Source organism: Vigna umbellata, chromosome 3, assembly GCF_029865625.1.
Source record: "Vigna umbellata cultivar VRB3 chromosome 3, Vumbellata_1.0, whole genome shotgun sequence".
In the NCBI taxonomy this organism is placed as follows: domain Eukaryota; kingdom Viridiplantae; phylum Streptophyta; class Magnoliopsida; order Fabales; family Fabaceae; genus Vigna; species Vigna umbellata.
Window position 1 is genome coordinate 7,323,436 of NC_142167.1, and position 24,731 is coordinate 7,348,166.

Consider the following 24,731-nt stretch of genomic DNA (forward strand, 5'->3'; position numbering starts at 1 on the left):
AATATGGAGCTCAACACTAGGAATTGGGAAAAGGGAAAACAAACCCAAAAGAATATTTTAAGGATTATTCAAATCTATCATCTCATACTTCTAATCATTCAACTCTTTCTTAATTTAGAAAATTGGTTAGGACCTATTAGCAACATATTAGGACTAAATTATTAATTTAGAAATTTCTAAGGACCTATTAGAAATATGTAAAGACTAAAGTTCTTGGCTTAGAAAATTGGTAAGGACCTATTAGCAACATATTGTGATTAAATTCTTAATTTAGAAATTGTTAAGGGTCTACTAGCAATATATAAAGACTAAAGTTTAATTTAGAAAACTGGTAAGGACCTATAAGTAATATATAAAGACAAAAGTTCTTAATTTAGAAAAGTGGGAAGGATCTATTAACAACATATATAATGACTAAATTTTTGTGAATGAAAATGTCTTTAACTTTCTATTATAGACTCGATAAAATATAAAATTTATCAAGGAAAATGGTTTAACAATTTTAAACTATTGTAACTTCTTTCTAATATTAAGGAGTTTGATTTGTAAGTCTTACAAGCTTTCTAGGACATTTTTTGTAAATTTTGAAAATCTGTAATTAAACTAATTAGACTTAAGATTTCAAGACTAGCTTTATAATTAATTAAGGCTAATATTTAGTCGACAACTTGCTTGTTATTGTATTACATGTCATTTATCCATTTTTACTTTTAAATATTAAGTTTTTATTATTTATGGATTAATCTCATTGCACTAAAATTATACTTAATGGTTTCACTAATTTTTTTATTCGTACTATAAATTTTATATTATTTATTAATATTAAATAAAGAATAACTCCAACGATAGGAAAAACAATTAACAATATCAATCACAAATTAATTTCTATTGATAACTATAAAATATTGTCTAACACATTATTTAAAAATTAATTTCATTAGTATCGACAAAAAAAATGTTGAATGATTGGTGGCAAAATAGCTCTATCTTTGTTAAGAAAATTCTTACTTATATCAACTGAAAAATAACTTCAATCTATGTTGGTAAAAAAAAATAACTATAATAAGCATTGATCAAGAAACAACTTAGACAAAATATACCAGAACAACTCATTTCACCATAAAGTCTATGAAATTTTCTGTATATCTAAACTATTCTCTTAAAACATCTAATCCAGCATAACCAAATGGTTAAGCTTATTATGAAAGCAATTATGTGTAATTTATTACGTGTGGAGAATTTCCTTTCAACACTCCTACAGATCGAAGGTTGTCTAATTAAAAAGTTTGGCAAGATAAGAAATTGGAAGACTTAAACATCATTGTCATCATCAATGTGATGAAGACTTAATCCATATTCAATCTCTTATTGATATGCACCAGATGCCGTGGCTTGTTTATCTTTCATTGGAGTTTTGTGAAGTAACAGAACTCTCTCACGCAATTTTAAAGAACTTTTCCAATTCCAATAACTTCCCAGAATGAAAGTATCCATACAAAATCAAAGAATGAAACAACAGAATCACCAAGAATCATGGAGAAGATGGCTTAGAAATGGATTATCATAAAGTTAATGTGAAAATAATGATGCTACAACTGAGTAATAGGAGAAACCAGGAAGAGAACCCTTGGCAAAATTTCCTGGAGGTTGTTATTGTTCTTTCAAAACTGAAGAACACTCTATAGATGCTCATAATCATATCTAATGATAGCCGTAATATAGCAAGAAATGAAAAAATAACACACACAGAAAACACAACCACACTCTTATTCTCCATTGACACTTGATTTTCCCTGACTTTTTCAACCTCAGACCTGCATCACCAAAAAAACAAATGGATGATTGTGCTTTTGGATGACTTCTTTAAAATTTCTCTTGAAGGGTGAGCATGAATATCAAATCCTACATATTAAGGTTTTGGATTAATATGGTATAAAGTTTACTTATATTGGTTTCTGAGGCCATAAATAAACTTCTCCCCATCAAATTTACCAACAACTTCATTTTAATTTGAATCCACTATGTAGGAAACATTACCCATGTTTTCATCCTCTGTTCATCACTTAATAAAGATAAGAACCAAAAAATATATAAGGACTAAAGTGGGAAAAAATTGAGTACCAAAATAAAAACAATATTTTATATAGGGACTAAAAATTTATTTGAAAAAATAATTATAATAATCTTCACAAGGCCCTTTGTTTCATCTTTCTTTATGAAAAACCACTCGTATTTTGAATTAAAAAAAGCACATTAAAAAATCTTCTTGTGTTAGTTAACACATTTGAAGAAATAAAAAAAAAAAAACAGAAGCATAAAAAAAAATATTTGGTTATTTTGAGAAGTTAATTTGGAGTAGATTTTGAAACTAACCTTCAAAATAAATTAAAAAAAAGAAGTACTATTTGTTCTCACCTTAAAACAGCATTGTCCCTGAGTACATGATCCAGTTGCACAGAAATATGGGACTTCCACGAATCAAGATCACTAAGTTCTTTCATCTGCATAGACAACAAATTTGTTTTAGGTGAACAGAAAGTTAAACCATAGTGATGTTTTATAACTATAGAAAGATATTGCCAAAAATATTCAGCAAGAAACATAACATCATACCATAACATCTTGTTGTTCAAGGAAACGCCTAATTTCTTCTTTGATCTTCTGTAGAAGTAGATCTTTTTCTCCCATGTCTTTGCCGTACTCTTTGAAAATACTGACATATCTGGAATTCAAGTCTTCCATATACTGCTCCAAAACAGACAAATTTAAGTCTAGGTAGCGAACTTTCTGCATCAGAATCTTAAGAACAGTATCCCCAGGCATCCGGCCAACTTGTTGACGGATTTCTTCAACTGGATCAGGAATATTACTGTTCACAATTACAGATTCTTTGTTTTCAGAAGAGATTTCTGAACTAGAATCAGGATTGATCCCTCTGAAAGTATTTTGTTGAACATCACCAGAATCTTCAGCGTTAGCAAGGATGGATGGTGCTACCCTCTTCTCACCATTATTTTCCCCAGACACAAATGGTTTATCTTGAGCATATATCAAATCCTCCAGCATTCTCTCAATGGCATCCACCCCATAAACTTCAACAATGCTAAGTGTGCAATAGAATTCTGAACCATAGTGGCTTTGAAGGTTCAATTTTAGATATCTCACCCATTTTTGCTCCTGAAGAACAAACCTTTGAGCCTGCTTCACATTTGAGGCCGTGAAGTTCCCGAGAAATATCCAACTGTCTGTTGGGTAGACCAAACTGCCATGTAATTCAAAATCTTTGAAATTGGATGAATGGTGCTCAAAATTAGCTATTTCTATTGTTTTTACCAAGGTTTCTTCTGAAAGTTCTATAACAACAAATTTCTCTTCTGAAGAACACGGATTTCGGAGATATTTGTCTTTGTTTCTGCTTAGGATATCAGAGGCACCTCTGGCTTCTTTGTTCGAAGATAGCACCTTTGCTCCCTTTGCTGCGGAAGCATAATTGTATTCTACACCACCAGGCTCTAATCTATGTATTACATTTTCATGCGGACTAGTGCCAGACTTAATTTTAGAACCGATTGCTCTACTTTTGAATTCGTCAAGACCAAGAGGCATTGCCTGAGACAAGTGATTGTTCTTGTGCGCATCATTTTGAAGTTTCACGGAAGATTCAGATCTCTCAACTTCATGCTCCTCTATCTTAGGAGGAATGTAATTTTCTTTGTCACGCGGTACAACATTGTTTATACTTTCTCCACTGGAAAGTGAATTGACAATAAAACCATTGGATTTGGCAACATCAGAGGAGAAAGTCCCAGAAGGAGTATAGGTGTCATCTGTCTCTTTAGTCGAATATTCATCAGCAGAGTTAGAGTTTTTACATTGTTTGTGTTCATCTTCATGCCAATTTGATACACCAACTGGAACTTCTCTACACCCATCTAAATGTAGACGATAAATTGAATAGATAAGAATAGGCTACATACATATGCAAGGAAAAAGGATTCTTTTGTTTTTTTCATGTATGTTTGTTTGTTTTGTCCTCAAGGTGCAAATTTTCTTCCAAGGTAATGAAGGGCATGCAGCAATATAAAATAAAAGATTTTTTATATAGAAATGCAATAAGAAATAAATGTGTGCAGTAGATAATCGAGCAAGAAAAACAACGAAGCACGGACTTTCTTGCATTCAAAACTTCAAAGTAATAAAACACTAGTAACAATAACATTTCTTCACTGATAACAGTATGAAGTTGCCTCACACAGAATAAACTTAATTGTGGGCTGAGCAATCAGTAGTCAGATTTTGGACTTTCCTTTGATTAGATTAAAGCTTAATGTGAATTTTGGTTTGTTGAAATCCTTCTTTTTAATTATTTTTTTCACTTTAAAGTGTTCAGCATTTCTGTATATTGTATGGCAACTAGACTGCTGATCCAATTATTAAGCAACAAAATAAAAAGGTTTTCCAGGTGTTATTCAGAAAAAATGGCAGTAACATACAAAGCTGACCTCTGTTTATATTATGAAGCATGGAAAGTGTTTGTAAATTTAGAGTGATGAAATTGTCAGATTTATTCACCTACTTAGCACTTACAAGTCAATACGAAGGTTTCTTCTCCCTATCAATAAAGTCAAAATTCCATGGTATTGAAAAACGAGAGTAAAGATTGTAAAAGTTTAAGAACATTTTTTTAGATTTGTAACTCTTTTAATAATACGCAATTCCTGTTTAAGATTATATGCCACCTTTCACGTTGTGTTGTACTTATGCTTATCTAATTTCCGTAAAATTACATTTTATAAATGCTGAGAGGGAATTGAGTGTCATTCACACACAGCATGCCTCAATAGCTAAAAACACAGCTAGCAGAGAACGAAATTAATACCTCCATAACCATAGCCACAGCTTATCCATAAGCTGAAGAGAAAGACCAAGCCCCACAAAACAAAGACCAACGAAAGAGATATTTTATAGAGATAGTTCCTCCCATTTGTAGCCTTCTTCTCTACAGCCCTTCTCTCCAGAAGAGCTTTTCGTGATCTCTGCATCGCACATCAACCCAATTCACTGCAACGCCCCTGCAACAATGTGCAACACATCTAGTTTCCTCATTCAGGGCTCAAACAGATGCAAAAGCAAGAAAAGGGTATGAAATGTATCAATTAACTTTTGAGTTCCGCAAAGTTGTGATGGATCACAGCAATTGAAGAGCACACAAACATGGAGTGAGATACAAGTAGAAGTTTCTTACAAATCTGAAAGGTGAATGCAGTAAAATACAAATATCCCACTCCGACCAACAAAAAAGGAAAAGTTCAATTGTAAGCAAAGCCCCAATTACACGGAATGAAAATTTTCAATCAGTATATCAAATTCATCCATCTTCATAGTAAAGCAAAAGAAAGGAAAAGCAATAACGTGCCACCAAAAACGAACATGACAAGACTTCACTCAAAATCAAATCAGCAAAACCAAGACTCATCATAGAAAATTGACCCCAATTCAAACCTTTTTCTTTGTATTAGAAAAAGTGGTAGAACGAAGAGACACAACTAATACTAATAAACTGATACGTTCAATGACATGCTGAGATTGTCACCAAGAGAATTACCACCTAAGCCTAATTCATAGGCAGTTTCTCCCAATCACAATCACTGAGATAACCCTATTAGATACAGTAGCTAGGAGATCTCCTAGAGATAGATTTTCAGATTGGTGAAACACAACAAGCACTACTTCAAGCGAAAACAAAAACAAGAAACACTCACTGATCATTAGTATAGCTAAAACTGTACTGAGAAGGTTCATAACAAGAAGAGAACAGGCATGAAATCTAAAAGGGTAATGAAATCAAGCTAGAATTCGATGTGAAACACAAGAAATCAGATGTGGGATCCAAAACACAAATTATGCATAGAATAAGTACAATTGAATGATGAAGTTTGACCTTTGGGATTGAGAAGCAGTGAACTTGGGTGTGGAGAAAGTGTTGTTCTAGCAATTGGGAATCATTGAGAATGTTGAGTGAATGAAGGAAATGGGGTTTGTAGGAGAAGGAACACAACGCGTGGAAACTGCATCCAGGTTGTCTTGTCTTGTCCACTCCTTTTGAATTCAAAACCATTCTTTCTCTCTCTCTTTTGCTTTCAATGGTAACAACAAAAATGTTACTTACATAACTAAAACTACATGGAAAAAATTTACTTCATGTTTTTTCTTTCCAATTACATGATAAATGGTTTAATCATTAAATTTTATAATAATTAATTAGTAGATTAAGCTAAAAAAATATAACTTTCACTTTTATACTTCCATAAACATAGAAACCTTTTTTATTGTTCAATAATATTTATAGATAATAATTAAATCAATTTTGAACATTGATATCATTCCTAATTAGTTAATATACAACTTTTTATATGATTAACTTTTTCTTTTTTTTTTCTTTCTTTTCTGACTTTAAGCTATACATTAGTCTAGAACATGACAGATAATAAAAAAATGGGTGTTATACGATTGTTTATACTGAATTATTTGATTTATAAAAATTATATTAATTGACTATTGAAGATTAAATTTACAGTTTAAATATTTTGGATTATTAATTAATGACCGTTAAATTAAAAATTTAGATATTTTGCTTAATAACATTAATGACCAAAGACGAAGGTAATGTTTTACCCCTAATACTTCATCATTATACTTTATTTAATTGTTATTATTATAACGCTAAAAGACACCTCTTATGTAATTATTACTTCTAAAATTTAATGAGATTATTTTCGATAATGTAAGATATTTTTTCTTTGAAATTTGAGAAAAATAATGTAGTGTAGCTAGATTTATTATTATCTCACGTAATCCAATAATTATTTCTAAATATAAAATTCCTTTTAGAGTAAAATGATAAACTAGGATAGGCAAACAAGAACATTCCCCTTGTTTATTGATATCTACCAAATATAACTGAAAACAAATTAATACTAATTGAAAAATAAATTTATAAATAAAGAAAGAAAAGAAAAGTTGTTATTTAATAAGTATGGTGTTAGATTTTGAATTTACTTTTGTAAAGACCTGAAAAATAGAGTGTTATAGAGCAGATTGATGTATTAAAATAATGAGATAGATTATTTTACTTTAAAATAATCTTATAATATAAATAGAATTTTTATAAACATATCTCATTATTCTAAGAACATTTCATCTCTCTAGAACTCTATTCCTCAGAGTTCTCTGAATTCTCTACAATTTCTTCTTGCTGAGTTATCTGTTCAACGATCAGGAAGTGTCTAAGCGATCCTGACGTTGAGGGCTTGAGTTTGGACCGATCAATTTCTCGTTCTTCAGCTGGTAAGTTGTCTCCCTTTTTCTGTCTGTTCTTCTCTGAGTTGTGAACATGCAATGATTCTCGTTGCATGTGATTAGTAGTTATTTCTTCCTTTTCTAGCTCAATTTAGGTTCTAAGTGTGGTTCTCTATCACCAATTGGTGATTTGTAGGTTTCTGTTGAGTTTCCTTGTTGTGCAAGGTACGGCTGGAACGTTTCTGTATGTGTGGCTGTTATCTCTGAGGTAAGGGAAGCTAGGTTATGATTTAATTATTAGTTGTGGTTGTATGTAATGAATTCTGTGATTAAGTGTTGTGCAGTTACCATTTCAGCTTGTGAATGTATGCTCTTAACGGTTAAAATGGTAGAAACTGTGAATTGTGATTGATGAGCTGATTTGGATTAATCTATATGTTGTAATGTGTGCAAATTGGTGATGGTTATTGACTGTGATGTGTTGTAGTGTTGAGGAAGTAAAGTGTAATGTGAATTTTGGGCTGGTTTAGTGTATTTTAGAGGAAGTGAGGTAGTGAATTTGAGAATTTGTGGTCAAGTGCTGTTGGTGAATGTTGGGATAGTGTAGATAGGTTATATGTGACTGGTTTGAGTCATCAAAATGGTCAAAAACAGGTTCCAAGTGGTAGAATTGGTTTTGGGCCTATAAGTTGGTGAATTGGAGGTTTTAGAGTAGAGATTGGTGCATAAACACTTTAGATTGGTGTTAGGAATGTTTAGAATCCTTTAGGCAAGTTTAATTTAGTATATACATCGAATTAGAAGTGTTAGAAGTTGGCCAGGTTGAGTAGAATTGGTAAAGACTGGTTGAGTTGTGTAATTCTGCAGAATTTCGTTCTGCAGATTATGCAGACTTGTTGTGCGAATGGATTCGCATAGCGAGTTACCTTGGCGAGGTGCTATCTGCCAATGTACTCGCATAGCGAATGGGTGCGCTGTGCGAGTGAATTGAGAGGGTTGCTCTCTGTTTGTCAATCCGCAAAGCGAATTGGATCGCTATGCGACTGGTTGGGGTCTGGAACTATTATTCAGTTTATTCGATTAGCGAGTGGGTCTCGCTCTGCGAGTGTTTGGGGTGTCAAGTCTCTGGATGAGATTCTTGCGTAGCGAGATTGAGTCGCTATGCGAGGGGTTGGGGTCTGATGCTTTTCAATTTTATTCGCATAACAAGTTTAGTCGTTATGCGAGAGATCCAGAGTAGTTGGTCTCTATCTAGGGCTTTCGCAAGGCGAGTTAGGTCGCTGTGCGAGAAGCTTATGGTCTCACTATGCGAAGGTGTGCGCTGTGCGAGAGGTACGTTATAGTTCCAGTTTTGTGTATTCTTATGTTGTCTGATATGTATCAATGAGTGTTGTATGAAGCAAGTTGAAGTTGTATCATGTAATATCTGTGGTGATTGTGGTATGTTGTAATCAAAAGTGTAAAGTTCAAGTATGGTATGGACGTAATTCCATGATCCTCAGGGAGAGGAGACATGGTGGTGCCCTATGTTGTGATTCAAAGTGGAATCTCTAGTTGAGATTTAAGTAAGTTTAGAATGGATGCAGGAGCTTAGTCTTGGGGGTTATCCTGAAACTCCAATGGTCTTTCATTCTCAAGTAGAGAGGATTGATCCATGTCGTGAGGAGTAGCAGGAGGTCCTAGTCTTGGGTGCTTCCAGTATGGCCCAAGGTGAGTGATAACGGATTAACCTCGTGAGTGTGGTAGGGTGAAACCCATTGACAATGGCTTTGCAAAGCAGTAGAAGCCACCACGAGTGCACGACCTGTCATAGCTCGGCAATCATTCTAAGTCCGGACAGTCAGAGTCAGTGTGTGTTATGTGTGAATGGTTTAAGTGATGTGAATGTATAATATGCTTGTATGATGTTAAATAAATTGTTGTATGATTAGTCTTTGTTTAAACTAGCTTACCATGTTGTATGCTTGTGTTTTGTATGTTTCGGCTGTTTTCTTCTGCGATGACCATCCTTTGGATCTGAGCAGCGGAAGAAGAGGTTTCTTTGGAGCAAGCATTGAATGGAGGTGATGCTGCTACTGATTAGTTGCTTTTGGTTCTTTAGAGTCTTGTGTATAGTTTTGGAATAGTTTTCGGTCTGTAAATAAAGTTTTAAATTTATAATTATTTTTGGATGACTGTAAAGATATCACTTTATGTCTTATGTCTTAGATGGATAACTGTACTACTTTATCATCATATTTTTTCTCTTTATTATAGTTTACACTATATATATTGGGATGTTAGAATTTTAGTTATTTTCGTTATCATTCCTTATTAGCATAAAAACTATAATAAGTTTTTATCAAAAAGAGAACGTGGAATATCATTAGACGAATTATTAAGATAAATTAAATATATTTTTTAAGCTATATGCATAAACTATCATTAGCCTCATTGTAAAATGAGACTTTTGAGATCATCAAAACAAATTAATTCACAGATTTCGAAACTATCGAATCTTTTTAATTTTTAACATAATTCCTAGCTATCATGTATTTCAATTTTTATCTTTGCATTTCATAAACTTGTTAGATTTTTTCCAATTTCTTTTCATTTTATTTGTAAATTTATTTTTAGCATTACATTCATTTGTTTTATCACATGTGTTAATTGTTGCTGTGTTATAGAAATATATTGAGTTGGATAATTTGATCAACAATAGATGGGTTGGATTTGGTGAAATAGATTTCATATTCCCTTCTAATTTATCATCTTCTGAAATTTTCACCAATCAATTTAAATTAATCTCCATTATTTCAACTTCCACAATGTGAGAACCTGATTTAATTAGCACACAAAACCACTCTCTGATCACTCTTATGATGCGTTTTGCCACGTCAAAATCCACTCACATTCCCACTGCATGTGTCTGCCATGTGTCACAGTGGAAGCACTCTGCGAATGATAATGGAAGACAAGTGGTGTATGGAGAATGGGAGTTAGTTTCTGTGAAAGAAGGAAGTAAATTTTCAGGAAAACTCTTCCCATTCTCTGCATGCAATCACCTTCCTTCTCTCGAAAATTCTAACCTCAAATTCTCTCTGATATTTCTCTGAACTTGTTCATCTCCTCTTTAAGATAACTTACCATCAAACCCTCTGATCTCATTTCAGACATAGGAGAAAGTTTCCCTGCACCGTGAGCACTATTCTGATCCGAACAGAATTGAGAACTGAACTGGTAAGTTCTCGTTTCTGCACAATTGTCCACTTAGTTCATGCGAACCAAAATTCTGGTTGCATGCAGGATTAGAAGTCTGATCTGTTATGATTTTTGGTGTATTAGATTTAGTAGAAGTGGTTCAGTGAATTTCTGGATAGAAAGCCGTGAGTGAAAGAGTGAAATTCTGAGCAATTGGAAGTACACTGCAGTAACAGGTAAGGGAAGCTTGAGTAATTTGATTTAATACTTGGTTGATGTTTATGACAGTAATGAAGTGTACTGGATGTTTGAATTGTATGAATTTTGGAGTATGCATGTATGAGTCTGTTGTACTGGTTGTATATGATTGATAAAGTTTGGAAATGTATGTGGATGATGTTATTGTTTGAACTGTATGCAGAGAATGATATGTATGAGTTGAGATTTGATTGAATTCTGTATAATTTGGAAAGATGATTTTTACTGTATGTTGATGGTGATATGTTTGAACTGGAAAGATGGAAAACTCTGTATAGTTTGAGGAGATAATATGAATTCTGTAATGTATAAGATTTATGGTGAAGATGAAAATTCTAAGTTACAAATCGTATAAAAACTGTGAAGTATAGTGTCTGAAAAATCTGGAAATCTGATCTTCTCTGATTGATCATGTACGCTCGTTATCGAACGGTCTTATACCGTTCGGTTTCCCTGGAATATCACTTAGAATAAGGGCTCTTTCATTTGGAAAGGACCTGATCAAGAACGAGCGTTGTTGGTGTTAAGAGTTAGGTGAGCGTTCGGCTTAGCCTAGCGGGTCCAACCATTAAAAATGTAAAGTGAAGTATAGTTAGGACGCTCGGTTTTGTTTACCAGCGTTCGTCATAAGGGGCGCTTAGTATTATACTGAGCGTTCGTCCAAATGAACTCTCAATCTTAGATTGAGCGTTCGTCCCAGTTAGCGTTCGGTCTGATACTGAACGTTCGTTCCCATGCGTGTTCGTTTCCGTGCACATTCGTTTCTATGTGCGTTCGTTCTATTTGATGCTCGGTCATTGACCTGGCGTTCGTCCTGAGCAATGTTTGCTTTTATAATTGAACGCTCGTCTTATTATTGCTTCGTGAGCGAACGTATATGACGTTCGTTCAAATTGTTAATTAACGTTCAGCCTTTGACTGGCAGTGTTGTTTTTCTGAATTCAATTACATTTGATTGTTTATCTAAATATTTATTATTGGCTTTATCCTTTGGATTCTACCTGGAGTCTTTAGATTTAAGATTCTTCTAAGTATTACTCATCTCTTCTCAGATCAGTTTTCTTCCAATTATTAAGTGTTGTAATGTAGTTAAGTTGATAAATGGTACGTTTCTATTGTTCAGAAACGTGAATGTTTGAGTACTGTATTATGTTCGTCCCTATTTATTGAGTGATGAACGTTCTTTAAAATAAAGAGAGTGAACACAGAATGAAAATTTGAATAAGAGAAATTGTGAATATATGCGAATGGTATTTGGAATGGATTTATTGGATTGGATTATGAAAGAGCGTTTCAAGGAGGAACGTCTCCATGATGTGAATATGAGAAGTAGTGTAGTATGACCATGGATTAAGCTACTGATGGCTGTTCATCCTGATATTCCATGATTGCTCATCCTCATGTAGAGGAGAGTAGTTCATGCGTGGGAATGGCAGGAGGCCCTAGTCCTTATAGTACTTGGGCTGATAAGGGTTAACCTCGGGTGGCAGCTGTTGAGGGTATCCCAGTTACTACATCACCCGGGTGCAAAGAACGCCTGTAGATACATGGATCATACAGTCCGGACAGTCTTTAATTATGAGAATTGGATGAGTTACTGTTTGAATGGATATGTGTTTAATGTTGTATGAATTGTATGACTGATTTTATAAGTTAAATTATGTTGATTTTATTGAATTAAATTACCTAAGCTTACCCTTGCAATTTCCTTGTGTTGTCTACTGTTTCTGTATGTCCGTCTTGTCAATGCAATGATCATCCGTTGTGGATGTGAGCAGATGGTGAGGCACCCCTTGAAACTATACTGGAAGAAGAAAATTTGGAGGATGCCAACCTTGTGGAAGTTGAAGTTAAAGCTGAGCAGTAGAGACCCGTTTCTGTATTAGCTTTAGCACTTTTCAGTGCTGTATTTTTGATAGTTCTGTGTATAGTCTTGCAGCGCTGTTCATACAGTATTAGTAGTATTTAGTCTTTCTGTATAGCATTTTGGGACGTTGACTGTATATTTCTGCAGAACGTTTGTCCAGTAACTGGTTTTGTACCTTTTTGAATTTCTAAATACTGTAAAGTGCTGCACATTCAGTTTAAAATGCGTGAGCAGTTGATGTAAATTGCTGAATGTGCTGTTTCTTTTCAGAGCAGCTACTGTAAATCTTAAGACTGCACTATAATTACTGTAAATGTAATTTACTTCTGATCTATGGTAATTATCATTTATTGGGATGTTACATTTATTGGTATCAGAGCAGTTTTGTTCTTTTAAGGACATATAGGGTATGAGTGCACTGTGCTTTTCGTTGTGTGCTTGATATGTGTTTGATGAGTTATTAAATTTTAACTCTTGAACATAGCTAACGTAAGTTTTCTCTGATCCAGAAAACGAATGGCTCCTAGACTTCCTCCCCCACCTCAGCCGAATGAATCTGATGCACCAATTAGTGCTCGTGTGTTGGAGGCAGTCATAGACAGGCTTCAACAACAAAACACAACTTTGGTTGAGCAGAATGCTGCCTTGATGAGGCAAAACCAGGAAGCAATGCAAAGTATGGAGGCTTCTCGTGTTCACTCAGAAGCAACGCAAAGACAACTAATGGACATCTTGGCAGCTGGCCGAGGCACACCAGGAGCCTCCTCCTCTAATGCTGCACCCCATGCAGAATGGAGTTTGGAGAGTTTCTTACAACACCACCCAGCCAAATTTAATGGGAAAGGACTGCCGGATGAAGCGGATCAGTGGTTGAGGGATATGGAACGGATCTATGATGCAAAAAGATGTCCAGATGACAACCGGTTGGCGTTTACAGAATATTTGTTAACCGGTGAGGCTAGTCACTGGTGGGCGAGTATGAAAGCCATAATGAGGGACGCGCAGAATCCCATTAATTGGGAGGTTTTTAGAGCAAAATTTTATGAAGAATATTTCCCGGACAGTGTGCGGTTTGCAAAGGAGGTGGAGTTCCTTCAGTTGGTACAGGGTGGTATGTCTGTCTCAGAATACACCAACAAATTCAAGCATCTGGTCCGTTTTAATACCATGGCAACCAGTGAAGAATGGCAGTGCAGGAAATTTGAAAATGGGCTGAGGAGTGATTTGAAGGTGTTAATATCCTGCTTATGTATCAGATCTTTCCCTGCCATGGTTGAAAGAGCAAAGGTATTGGAGAAGAACGTTGCTGAGGCCGAGCAACAGAAGAAACAGCAGTTGAATAGGGGGCAGGTTGTATCCAGAAACAATACGAACGTAAGAAGATCCCCATACGTTCGTCCAACTCAATCATCTGGTGGATCACAGGCCTTGGTCACTGTTGGCCAAACTGGACAGCCAAGGACTTTAACGTGCTATCAGTGTGGAGGACCACATTTGAGATGGGCTTGTCCTCAATTGACTGGAGTGAAGCATTGCAATAAATGTGGGAGAAATGGACACTCGGATCAGGAGTGTAATATGGGAGGCCGTGCGGTAATGAGACCGCCAAATGCTGGAAGAGCTCAACAAGGTAGAGGTGGACGTGCTCGAGCAACAGGAAGGGTGTATGCTATTACTGGTGCTGAAGCTGCTCGTTCAGGTACACTCATCACCAGCACTTGCTTACTGTTTGGAAAACCGTGTGATGTGTTGTATGATTCGGGGGCAACTCATTCCTTCATATCGAAGGCATGTGTTGAGAAGTTGGGGCTAGTGGAGAGCGAGTTACAGTTTGATCTGGTGGTGTCAACCCCAGCAGCTGGTGGGATTAAGACATCTACAGTTTGTGTAAGATGTCCTATAGAAGTTGAGGGGCGTAGATATAAGGTTAATCTCATTTGCCTACCCCTTCAGGACTTAGAAGTAATTTTGGGGATGGATTGGTTGGCTACCAATCGGATCCTCATTGACTGTGGGAAGAAGGAATTAGTCTTTCCAGCTGAAGAAGATGAAGAACTGTCAATCACTCTTGGGCAGTTAAAGGAAGACATCATGGAAGGAGCAAGCTGTTTCCTTATCATGACATATGAAGGCAATGAGATGGGGTGTTCATCTGATATTGATAACAGTGGAGGGAGAACAGTAGTGGATGAGTTTTCAGATGTTTTTCCGGATGAAGTACCTGGTTTACCTCCCATTCGTGAGGTAGAATTCACAATTGACTTGGTGACCACTGCTGCACCCATCTCGGTTCAACCTTACAGAATGGCACCAGCTGAATTAGTGGAACTTAAGAAACAGATTGAGGAATTGATGGACAAGAGGTTCATCCGTCCAAGTGCTTCACCGTGGGGAGCACCTGTATTGTTGGTAAAGAAGAAGGATGGCAGCTCCCGTCTCTGTATTGATTATAGGCAACTTAATAAGCTGACCATCAAGAACAAGTATCCACTGCCGAGGATAGACGATCTGCTGGATCAATTGCATGGTGCTTGCGTATTTTCAAAAATTGATTTACGGTCGGGCTATCATCAAATCAGAGTTAAAGAGGAGGACATTCAGAAGACTGCATTTCGGTCTCGTTATGGCCATTATGAGTATGTGGTGATGCCCTTTGGAGTGACTAACGCACCTGCAATCTTCATGGATTATATGAACAGAATTTTTAGACCGTACCTGGATAAATTTGTTGTGGTGTTTATTGATGACATCCTGATCTATTCCAAGAACGTGGAAGAGCATGAAGACCACTTGAGAATTGTCTTGAGCGTGTTGAGGGAGAAAGAGCTGTATGCCAAGCGTTCAAAGTGTGAATTCTGGATGAAGGAGATCCAATTTTTGGGACACGTTGTGTCTGCTGGTGGTATTGCAGTGGATCCAGCCAAGGTGAAGGCAGTGCTGGATTGGGAGAGTCCACGTTCAGTCACGGAGGTTAGGAGTTTTGTGGGACTCGCTGGTTACTATAGGAGGTTCATTGAGGGATTTTCTAAGATAGTAGCCCCTCTGACTTACCTCACCAGGAAGGACCAGCCTTTTGCTTGGACAGATAGATGTGAGGAAAGCTTTCAAGAACTGAAGAAGAAATTAACAAGTGCTCCTGTGTTGGTGATTCCAGACACAGCCAAGCCTTTTGAAGTATATTGTGATGCGTCGTATCAAGGCTTGGGCTGTGTACTGATGCAGGAAAGAAAGGCAGTGGCATACGCTTCCAGGCAGTTGAAAGTCCATGAAAAGAATTACCCCACACACGACTTGGAGCTGGCAGCAGTCGTGTTTGCTTTAAAAATCTGGAGACACTATCTGTATGGTGCAACGTTTCAAGTATTTAGTGATCACAAGAGTCTCAAGTACCTCTTTGATCAAAAGGAGTTGAATATGAGGCAAAGGAGGTGGCTTGAATTCTTGAAGGATTATGAATTCGAATTGTTGTATCATCCTGGGAAAGCAAATGTGGTGGCTGACGCCTTGAGTAGGAAAGCCGTAAGGGTCTCTGCAATGATGGTGAAGGAGCTGAATTTGGTGGAAAGCTTTAGAGATCTAAGATTGCAGTTTGACTTGGGAACGGATGTTATCAGATGCTGTAATCTCAGAATTTCCAGTGATGTATTTGACCGAATCTGGAAGAAGCAACGTGAAGATGAAGAGCTGGTGAAGATATTAAGCGCGCTCAGTTTGAGTAAAGATAAGGACTTCAATGCAGGAACAGATGGCATGTTGCGTTACCGGGGAAGGACGTGTGTCCCTAATGATGGCGAGCTGAAGAGAATCATATTGGAGGAAGCACATCACAGCCGTCTTAGCATGCATCCTGGCATGACTAAGATGTATCATGACCTTCGTTTGTCTTTCTGGTGGCCTGGTATGAAGAGTGACATTGCACGTTTTGTGTCCTCTTGCTTAACTTGTCAAAGAGCCAAAGCTGAACATCAAAGACCAGGAGGATTACTGCAGCCATTGGAAATTCCAGAATGGAAGTGGGACAGCATCTCTATGGATTTCGTGACTCATCTGCCACGTACAGTCCGAAACCATGATTCAATTTGGGTGATTGTGGATAGATTGACTAAGAGTGCTCACTTCCTGGCTGTTAATTTAAGGATGTCTATGACAAACTTGGCCAAGCTGTACGTTAATGAGATTGTTAGACTGCATGGAGTTCCTTCAAGCATTATATCAGATCGAGACACGAGATTCACATCTCGTTTTTGGCAGTCATTGCAAGGAGAATTGGGAAGCAAACTTCAAATGAGTTCTGCATATCACCCTCAGACGGATGGCCAATCTGAACGAACCATCCAAACTCTTGAAGACTTGTTGAGGACCTGCGTTATAGATCATATGGGAGTATGGGATGAGGTTCTGCCGCTTGTGGAATTCACGTATAATAACAGTTATCAAGCAAGCATAGGAATGGCACCGTTCGAAGCTCTTTATGGAAGAAAGTGTAGAACTCCTTTGTGTTGGTTCCAAGAAGGTGAAACTGCAGTCACTGGACCAGAATTAATCCAGCAAACAACAGAGAAAGTGAAACTGATCCAAGAGCGTTTGAAGACTTCTCAAAGCAGGCAGAAATCATATGCAGATAAGAGAAGAAGACCCTTAGAATTCACTGCTGGAGATCATGTGTTTCTGAGGTTAAATCCAATCACTGGTGTGGGAAGAGTCTTTCGTCCAAAGAAGCTTTCTCCCAAGTATGTTGGACCTTATCTAATTCTGAAGAAGATTGGAGCAGTGGCGTATGAATTGGCTTTACCACCTCAACTGTCCAACCTTCATCCAGTCTTTCATGTCTCTCAACTCCGCAAATATATAGCGGATCCATCACACGTATTGGAGTTAGAAGATATCCAACTTCGGCCAGATAGAACACTGGAGATGCAACCAGTCTGCATTGAAGACATTCGCACCAGACTTTACAAAGGGAAGGAGGTTCGTCTTGTGAAAGTGGTGTGGAATGCAAAGACTGGTGACTCAACATGGGAGGTTGAAGAAGCTGTGAGAGAATTATATCCACATCTATTCCCTGGTAAGCTTTAGAATTTTCGAGGACGAAAATTTTTGTAGTTAGGGGGAATGTGAGAACCTGATTTAATTAGCACACAAAACCACTCTCTGATCACTCTTATGATGCGTTTTGCCACGTCAAAATCCACTCACATTCCCACTGCATGTGTCTGCCATGTGTCACAGTGGAAGCACTCTGCGAATGATAATGGAAGACAAGTGGTGTATGGAGAATGGGAGTTAGTTTCTGTGAAAGAAGGAAGTAAATTTTCAGGAAAACTCTTCCCATTCTCTGCATGCAATCACCTTCCTTCTCTCGAAAATTCTAACCTCAAATTCTCTCTGATATTTCTCTGAACTTGTTCATCTCCTCTTTAAGATAACTTACCATCAAACCCTCTGATCTCATTTCAGACATAGGAGAAAGTTTCCCTGCACCGTGAGCACTATTCTGATCCGAACAGAATTGAGAACTGAACTGGTAAGTTCTCGTTTCTGCACAATTGTCCACTTAGTTCATGCGAACCAAAATTCTGGTTGCATGCAGGATTAGAAGTCTGATCTGTTATGATTTTTGGTGTATTAGATTTAGTAGAAGTGGTTCAGTGAATTTCTGGATAGAAAGCCGTGAGTGAAAGAGTGAAATTCTGAGCAATTGGAAGTACACTGCAGTAACAGGTAAGGGAAGCTTGAGTAATTTGATTTAATACTTGGTTGATGTTTATGACAGTAATGAAGTGTACTGGATGTTTGAATTGTATGAATTTTGGAGTATGCATGTATGAGTCTGTTGTACTGGTTGTATATGATTGATAAAGTTTGGAAATGTATGTGGATGATGTTATTGTTTGAACTGTATGCAGAGAATGATATGTATGAGTTGAGATTTGATTGAATTCTGTATAATTTGGAAAGATGATTTTTACTGTATGTTGATGGTGATATGTTTGAACTGGAAAGATGGAAAACTCTGTATAGTTTGAGGAGATAATATGAATTCTGTAATGTATAAGATTTATGGTGAAGATGAAAATTCTAAGTTACAAATCGTATAAAAACTGTGAAGTATAGTGTCTGAAAAATCTGGAAATCTGATCTTCTCTGATTGATCATGTACGCTCGTTATCGAACGGTCTTATACCGTTCGGTTTCCCTGGAATATCACTTAGAATAAGGGCTCTTTCATTTGGAAAGGACCTGATCAAGAACGAGCGTTGTTGGTGTTAAGAGTTAGGTGAGCGTTCGGCTTAGCCTAGCGGGTCCAACCATTAAAAATGTAAAGTGAAGTATAGTTAGGACGCTCGGTTTTGTTTACCAGCGTTCGTCATAAGGGGCGCTTAGTATTATACTGAGCGTTCGTCCAAATGAACTCTCAATCTTAGATTGAGCGTTCGTCCCAGTTAGCGTTCGGTCTGATACTGAACGTTCGTTCCCATGCGTGTTCGTTTCCGTGCACATTCGTTTCTATGTGCGTTCGTTCTATTTGATGCTCGGTCATTGACCTGGCGTTCGTCCTGAGCAATGTTTGCTTTTATAATTGAACGCTCGTCTTATTATTGCTTCGTGAGCGAACGTATATGACGTTCGTTCAAATTGTTAATTAACGTTCAGCCTTTGACTGGCAGTGTTGTTTTTCTGAATTCAATTACATTTGATTGTTTATCTAAATATTTATTATTGGCTTTATCCTTTGGATTCTACCTGGAGTCTTTAGATTTAAGATTCTTCTAAGTATTACTCATCTCTTCTCAGATCAGTTTTCTTCCAATTATTAAGTGTTGTAATGTAGTTAAGTTGATAAATGGTACGTTTCTATTGTTCAGAAACGTGAATGTTTGAGTACTGTATTATGTTCGTCCCTATTTATTGAGTGATGAACGTTCTTTAAAATAAAGAGAGTGAACACAGAATGAAAATTTGAATAAGAGAAATTGTGAATATATGCGAATGGTATTTGGAATGGATTTATTGGATTGGATTATGAAAGAGCGTTTCAAGGAGGAACGTCTCCATGATGTGAATATGAGAAGTAGTGTAGTATGACCATGGATTAAGCTACTGATGGCTGTTCATCCTGATATTCCATGATTGCTCATCCTCATGTAGAGGAGAGTAGTTCATGCGTGGGAATGGCAGGAGGCCCTAGTCCTTATAGTACTTGGGCTGATAAGGGTTAACCTCGGGTGGCAGCTGTTGAGGGTATCCCAGTTACTACATCACCCGGGTGCAAAGAACGCCTGTAGATACATGGATCATACAGTCCGGACAGTCTTTAATTATGAGAATTGGATGAGTTACTGTTTGAATGGATATGTGTTTAATGTTGTATGAATTGTATGACTGATTTTATAAGTTAAATTATGTTGATTTTATTGAATTAAATTACCTAAGCTTACCCTTGCAATTTCCTTGTGTTGTCTACTGTTTCTGTATGTCCGTCTTGTCAATGCAATGATCATCCGTTGTGGATGTGAGCAGATGGTGAGGCACCCCTTGAAACTATACTGGAAGAAGAAAATTTGGAGGATGCCAACCTTGTGGAAGTTGAAGTTAAAGCTGAGCAGTAGAGACCCGTTTCTGTATTAGCTTTAGCACTTTTCAGTGATGTATTTTTGATAGTTCTGTGTATAGTCTTGCAGCGCTGTTCATACAGTATTAGTAGTATTTAGTCTTTCTGTATAGCATTTTGGGACGTTGACTGTATATTTCTGCAGAACGTTTGTCCAGTAACTGGTTTTGTACCTTTTTGAATTTCTAAATACTGTAAAGTGCTGCACATTCAGTTTAAAATGCGTGAGCAGTTGATGTAAATTGCTGAATGTGCTGTTTCTTTTCAGAGCAGCTACTGTAAATCTTAAGACTGCACTATAATTACTGTAAATGTAATTTACTTCTGATCTATGGTAATTATCATTTATTGGGATGTTACACACAACCTTCTCAGTTCAGATTTTTTTTCATGGGAATGTGTGATATTTCAAAAAACATTTACCACATGAATACATTCTTTTCTTATTTTATAATTTATCTCGATAATTTTTCAAAAAATACTTAAATAGATAGGAAAGAAATTAATATAACCAACTTATATAATTAATGATTTCAAGAATAAATATTAATTATAAATTAAAACTTAAAATTATTTTAGTGCAACAAAAATATTCTATTGAAACTTTAAATCATGTTTTACTTGTTTGAAAGTGAATGTACTACAAACAATAAATATATATAATCATAAATGACTGACTTAAAGTAGAATATAATCCAAAATAAATGTTAGATGAATGATGAGATGGAAATAGAGAAAACAAATTAAAATATTATAATAAAACCAATAGCACTGACACAATCCATTACTTCTGTGAATTTGGTAGTTAACAATCATAACTGGAAACTAGCCTGTAATTTATCATAACAAAAAGTAAACTTGGCAGCACAAACATTGGGAAGACATTGAAAAGTAATATGATAGGATATAATGATATACAAGAAGCTGCTGAAAAGCTTCAGAAAATCCAAGTTCCACACACGTAATAGATACAACATACGTACGTACATGATTCATACAAGAGTTAGTATTAAACAATTATTATTGCATTTCACACTACTTTCAACCATGTAATCTGTAAATCCCTTCATCTCATGCTCATCACAGGCCTCAGAGTCACACTTGAAGCTGGCAGAGATGGTGGTCGCACTATTGGAACACGTCTCACCACTGAAAATGCTTCATTAAGACGTGCTACACGACCCATGAGCTGAGACACCTTCTGAAAAAGTTGTTTTGAGAGACCCACAAAATTTAATATATCACCACATAGACAAGTACCAACAAAACCATCATATGCATGTAAGTTTGTATGGATGTATGGATGCATGACCACTGCTCAACAACTTCAAATCATAATATTTGAAGTCACGATTTTTTTAATTTATGATCTCCACAAACATTTTTTAACTGATGAACTGCAGTGAAACAGGTACCAATTGCTCCACACACTAAACATGGTCTGCATTCTTTAAAAGGCAGCATATTGACCCACGATGTGCAGGGCACAAATAGAATAAGAACTTATCCAAGACAGATATCAAGCAGATATAGGCTACGCAAGCATATTTGCATTTGTCTTACTCTCTCTCAGTTCTCCTGAATTTAAGGTTCAAATACCATATTTTGGTTAACTGAATGAATACATAAGGTACCCTTTATTATTACATATAGCCACCTCCAACAAATGACGCATTTATTTGATAAGAATTAGCATTGCAGACAAAATGCATAAAGTGGAACTTGGGGAAAGAACAGACAACCTCAAAATTGAAAAAAAAAAATCTAGGTACAATGGAAATGAAAGTTATTTCCACAAGGTTGGTTAGGCTAAATATACACGGACGACTCCACTTTATTCAAACAAGAACAAAGTTGTCGCTAAAAACTTATAGACGAGGGTTTCTTAAGTCTTCCACTACCTCAATTGATTGGCTACCATTCGCTCGATGAACTCTACTGAATCAAGAGCCCGCATTGGCTTCTGCTCACATCGTCACAAAAATTCTAGATACTAAAGGGGAGAACAAAAACTCCAGAGTGAAGAAAAGTTAAAACGCCATAGAGAACCCATGGACAATACTGTACTCCATAATATGTTGAAGGGTAAACCATAAGACAACACACAATCACACAGACAATAAACTTCAGCCCTCTTTTGGTTTCAGTATGTACCAAAAAGTTGATGAACTGTCCAAAACTGCTCAAGAGTTAGTAGTGATAGCGGCACAACAGCAGATTAAACACACCTTTTTTATTAATTGAGAATCTCGATCTAATCATGTTTCGATTCATAAAATTTAGTTGCTACAACAAGAAATTCCAGCATAATGCATAAGTCATTCTCTCTCGTTTTTTGATCAGCATTAAAGTCAATAGCATAAAACACAGACCTGGCTGTAGAATTTACAATTAATTTTCTTACGGATACCAGCAGCCAATTTGAGATGAGACATATATTGTCATTATGTAACAAAAATCAGCAAACACTATTGAGTAAACATACAATTTATTCCCAAAAAATATGTTCTTGGATTGTATTTATCCTTAAAAGTCCCTGCATATATGCAAAGCAATCTCCGAAACTGCCAAATCATGTACAAGACAAAACATTGGAGTAATCAAAGTAACCACGTCGAGTAACATCTTCAGGAATCGAATTATATATGTACCCATTCAACAATTTAACTTTAAGCATGCTTACACAGTCAATCCCAACCAATTTATAGCAGCTAATCAATGCATGTTCAGGAAAAATTAACACTCAAATTTCAGGAATAAATCCCTAAAGACAAGCAAGCAATTATCTCTTGAAAATAATCCAAACCAAACACACTTGCTAATTTTCCAAAAGTCACAGCTTATTATTCTTTGATAAAGAGAAACATCTTTTTTTTTTCTGTCTAAAAGGCATCATACTTATTTTAAAAGAAAAATAATTTAAGACAGTCAAATACTCGATACGACTTAGACCAACGCCTATAGGTATCAAAACGGGTTACGCTAATTTGGTTGACCCAAGCACACCTAAAAAAATATAGGGCTTCGGCTTTTAATTTTGATCCTGAACTAAACGTAGGCTTTTGTAGTATGATTTGATTATTCGGACATAAACAACAAAGTCTATTTGTTCGACTAGCCCATTTTGCCACCTAACCTCTTCCGCCAAGCCCAAGTTCCATTCATTAGACAAACAACTACACAAGCAAAATAAACTTGACCAATCACACATGCTATGGAAAATGCTTAATTTTCAAAAATCTCTGTCACAGTTCAAAAAAAAAAACAATTACGTCTTCAAAACAATGTATGTATGGGTGTATATATGTATGTGTATGAAGGAAGCAAGGACCTTATCATCGAGAGCAAGGTTGAGCTTCAAGGTCTGAGTCTTGCGCTTCATTCTGTTCAACCTCCTACCGAGGAAGAGGAGTCCGAGAAAAGCAGCAGCAGCAGCCACAGAGAGAGACCAGACAGGGAGAGGCAGAGGCAGAGGGTTCACCCAACACCTCAACACTTCAAACGGAACCTTCCACCACACCAATCTTTTCTCCTCCCCCTCCTCTTTCACTTCCTCTACTTCTCGATTCTCTCCTTGCTCTTCTTCCGCGTTCAAACTCTCCACCACCGCAGGCTCCGCCTCGGGCACCGTCACCGCGGTGGCCGTGTCGGAATCGGAATCTGCAGTCCATGGAGCGGTGGTATTGGAGAAAATCTGATTGGCGACATAGGAATCATCGAAGTTGCGATCGACATCGGAATTGGAAGTGGAATTGGAATTAGAATCGGAATTGGAATTGGAATCGGAATTGGAATTGGAATTGGGTTGATGATCTTCAGGGAGGAGGGCGAAGTGGTCGTGGCGAATGGCGTTGAGCGTGGGCCCGGCGAAGACGATGGGAACGTCGTCGTTTGGATGGAGAAACTCCCAGTCTTCAACTTCGAGTTGAGCGTCCATGGTTTCCATTTCAAACCAAACCCAAAGGGAAAGAAAATACTTAAGGAATGAAGTTAACCCTAGCTTTCGATTTGGGCAACCACTACATACATATATATAATAACCTACAGTTACACTTACAGTTACAGTTACGGTTACACACTACGCGCCAACACCGTTTCACTCTTTCCTTTTACTAAACTGGTTTCTGTCCTGAACACCGTTTTTCATGACAGAACACCGTTTGTTATAAGAAATATGTATTTATAAATATCTAACCGCATTATTTTAATAAACAAATTATAAATTTTCAACTTTCAAATGAATTGGGAAAAATAATAAACAAATATTTTCAATTTTCCTACCAGTTTCAACGGTTTCAGTCTTACTTTTCCAAGATACTTTCATATTTTCAACCTTGTCTTGGTGAAAATTTCTTTTTATCGTAATAACGATATTTTGACAACATTTTAATATTATATAAAGTGTCATTATATTATATATGATTGGTTTTATATTGGTATTTATAATTATTATTATTAATTATGAAATAATTTTGAACCTGTAAATAATATTAAAATATTATAAAAGAAAATTGT

The 24,731-nt window shown here is 36.4% G+C and overlaps 2 protein-coding genes and 2 long non-coding RNA genes across 4 annotated transcripts; 2 read left to right on the top strand and 2 right to left on the bottom strand.

The window, feature by feature from the left end:
* Positions 1 to 1,531: 1,531 nt before the first annotated feature.
* LOC124831705 (Galactose-binding protein) lies at positions 1,532 to 6,102 on the bottom strand. The gene is made up of 5 exons (XM_047305779.2): positions 5,942 to 6,102; positions 4,880 to 5,072; positions 2,614 to 3,932; positions 2,416 to 2,501; positions 1,532 to 1,814 (listed from the first exon to the last, which is right to left on the bottom strand). Exons 2-5 carry the CDS (start codon positions 5,040 to 5,042, stop codon positions 1,562 to 1,564), a joined length of 1,821 nt encoding a protein of 606 aa, XP_047161735.2. The 5' UTR covers positions 5,043 to 5,072; positions 5,942 to 6,102; the 3' UTR covers positions 1,532 to 1,561.
* Positions 6,103 to 10,398: 4,296 nt separating this feature from the next.
* LOC148201519 (uncharacterized) lies at positions 10,399 to 12,702 on the top strand. The gene is made up of 3 exons (XR_015785203.1): positions 10,399 to 10,518; positions 10,624 to 10,715; positions 12,516 to 12,702. It is a non-coding gene; the product is annotated as an uncharacterized LOC148201519 (long non-coding RNA).
* Positions 12,703 to 18,008: 5,306 nt separating this feature from the next.
* Positions 18,009 to 20,232, top strand: LOC148201520 (uncharacterized). The gene is made up of 3 exons (XR_015785227.1): positions 18,009 to 18,128; positions 18,234 to 18,325; positions 20,126 to 20,232. It is a non-coding gene; the product is annotated as an uncharacterized LOC148201520 (long non-coding RNA).
* An 862-nt stretch (positions 20,233 to 21,094) lies between these two features.
* On the bottom strand, positions 21,095 to 24,234 carry LOC124832767 (uncharacterized). Its single transcript, XM_047307047.2, has 2 exons — positions 23,548 to 24,234; positions 21,095 to 21,417 (listed from the first exon to the last, which is right to left on the bottom strand). The coding sequence occupies exons 1-2, from the start codon at positions 24,160 to 24,162 to the stop codon at positions 21,283 to 21,285; spliced, it is 750 nt and encodes a 249-aa protein (XP_047163003.1). The 5' UTR covers positions 24,163 to 24,234; the 3' UTR covers positions 21,095 to 21,282.
* Between the last annotated feature and the right edge of the window lie 497 nt (positions 24,235 to 24,731).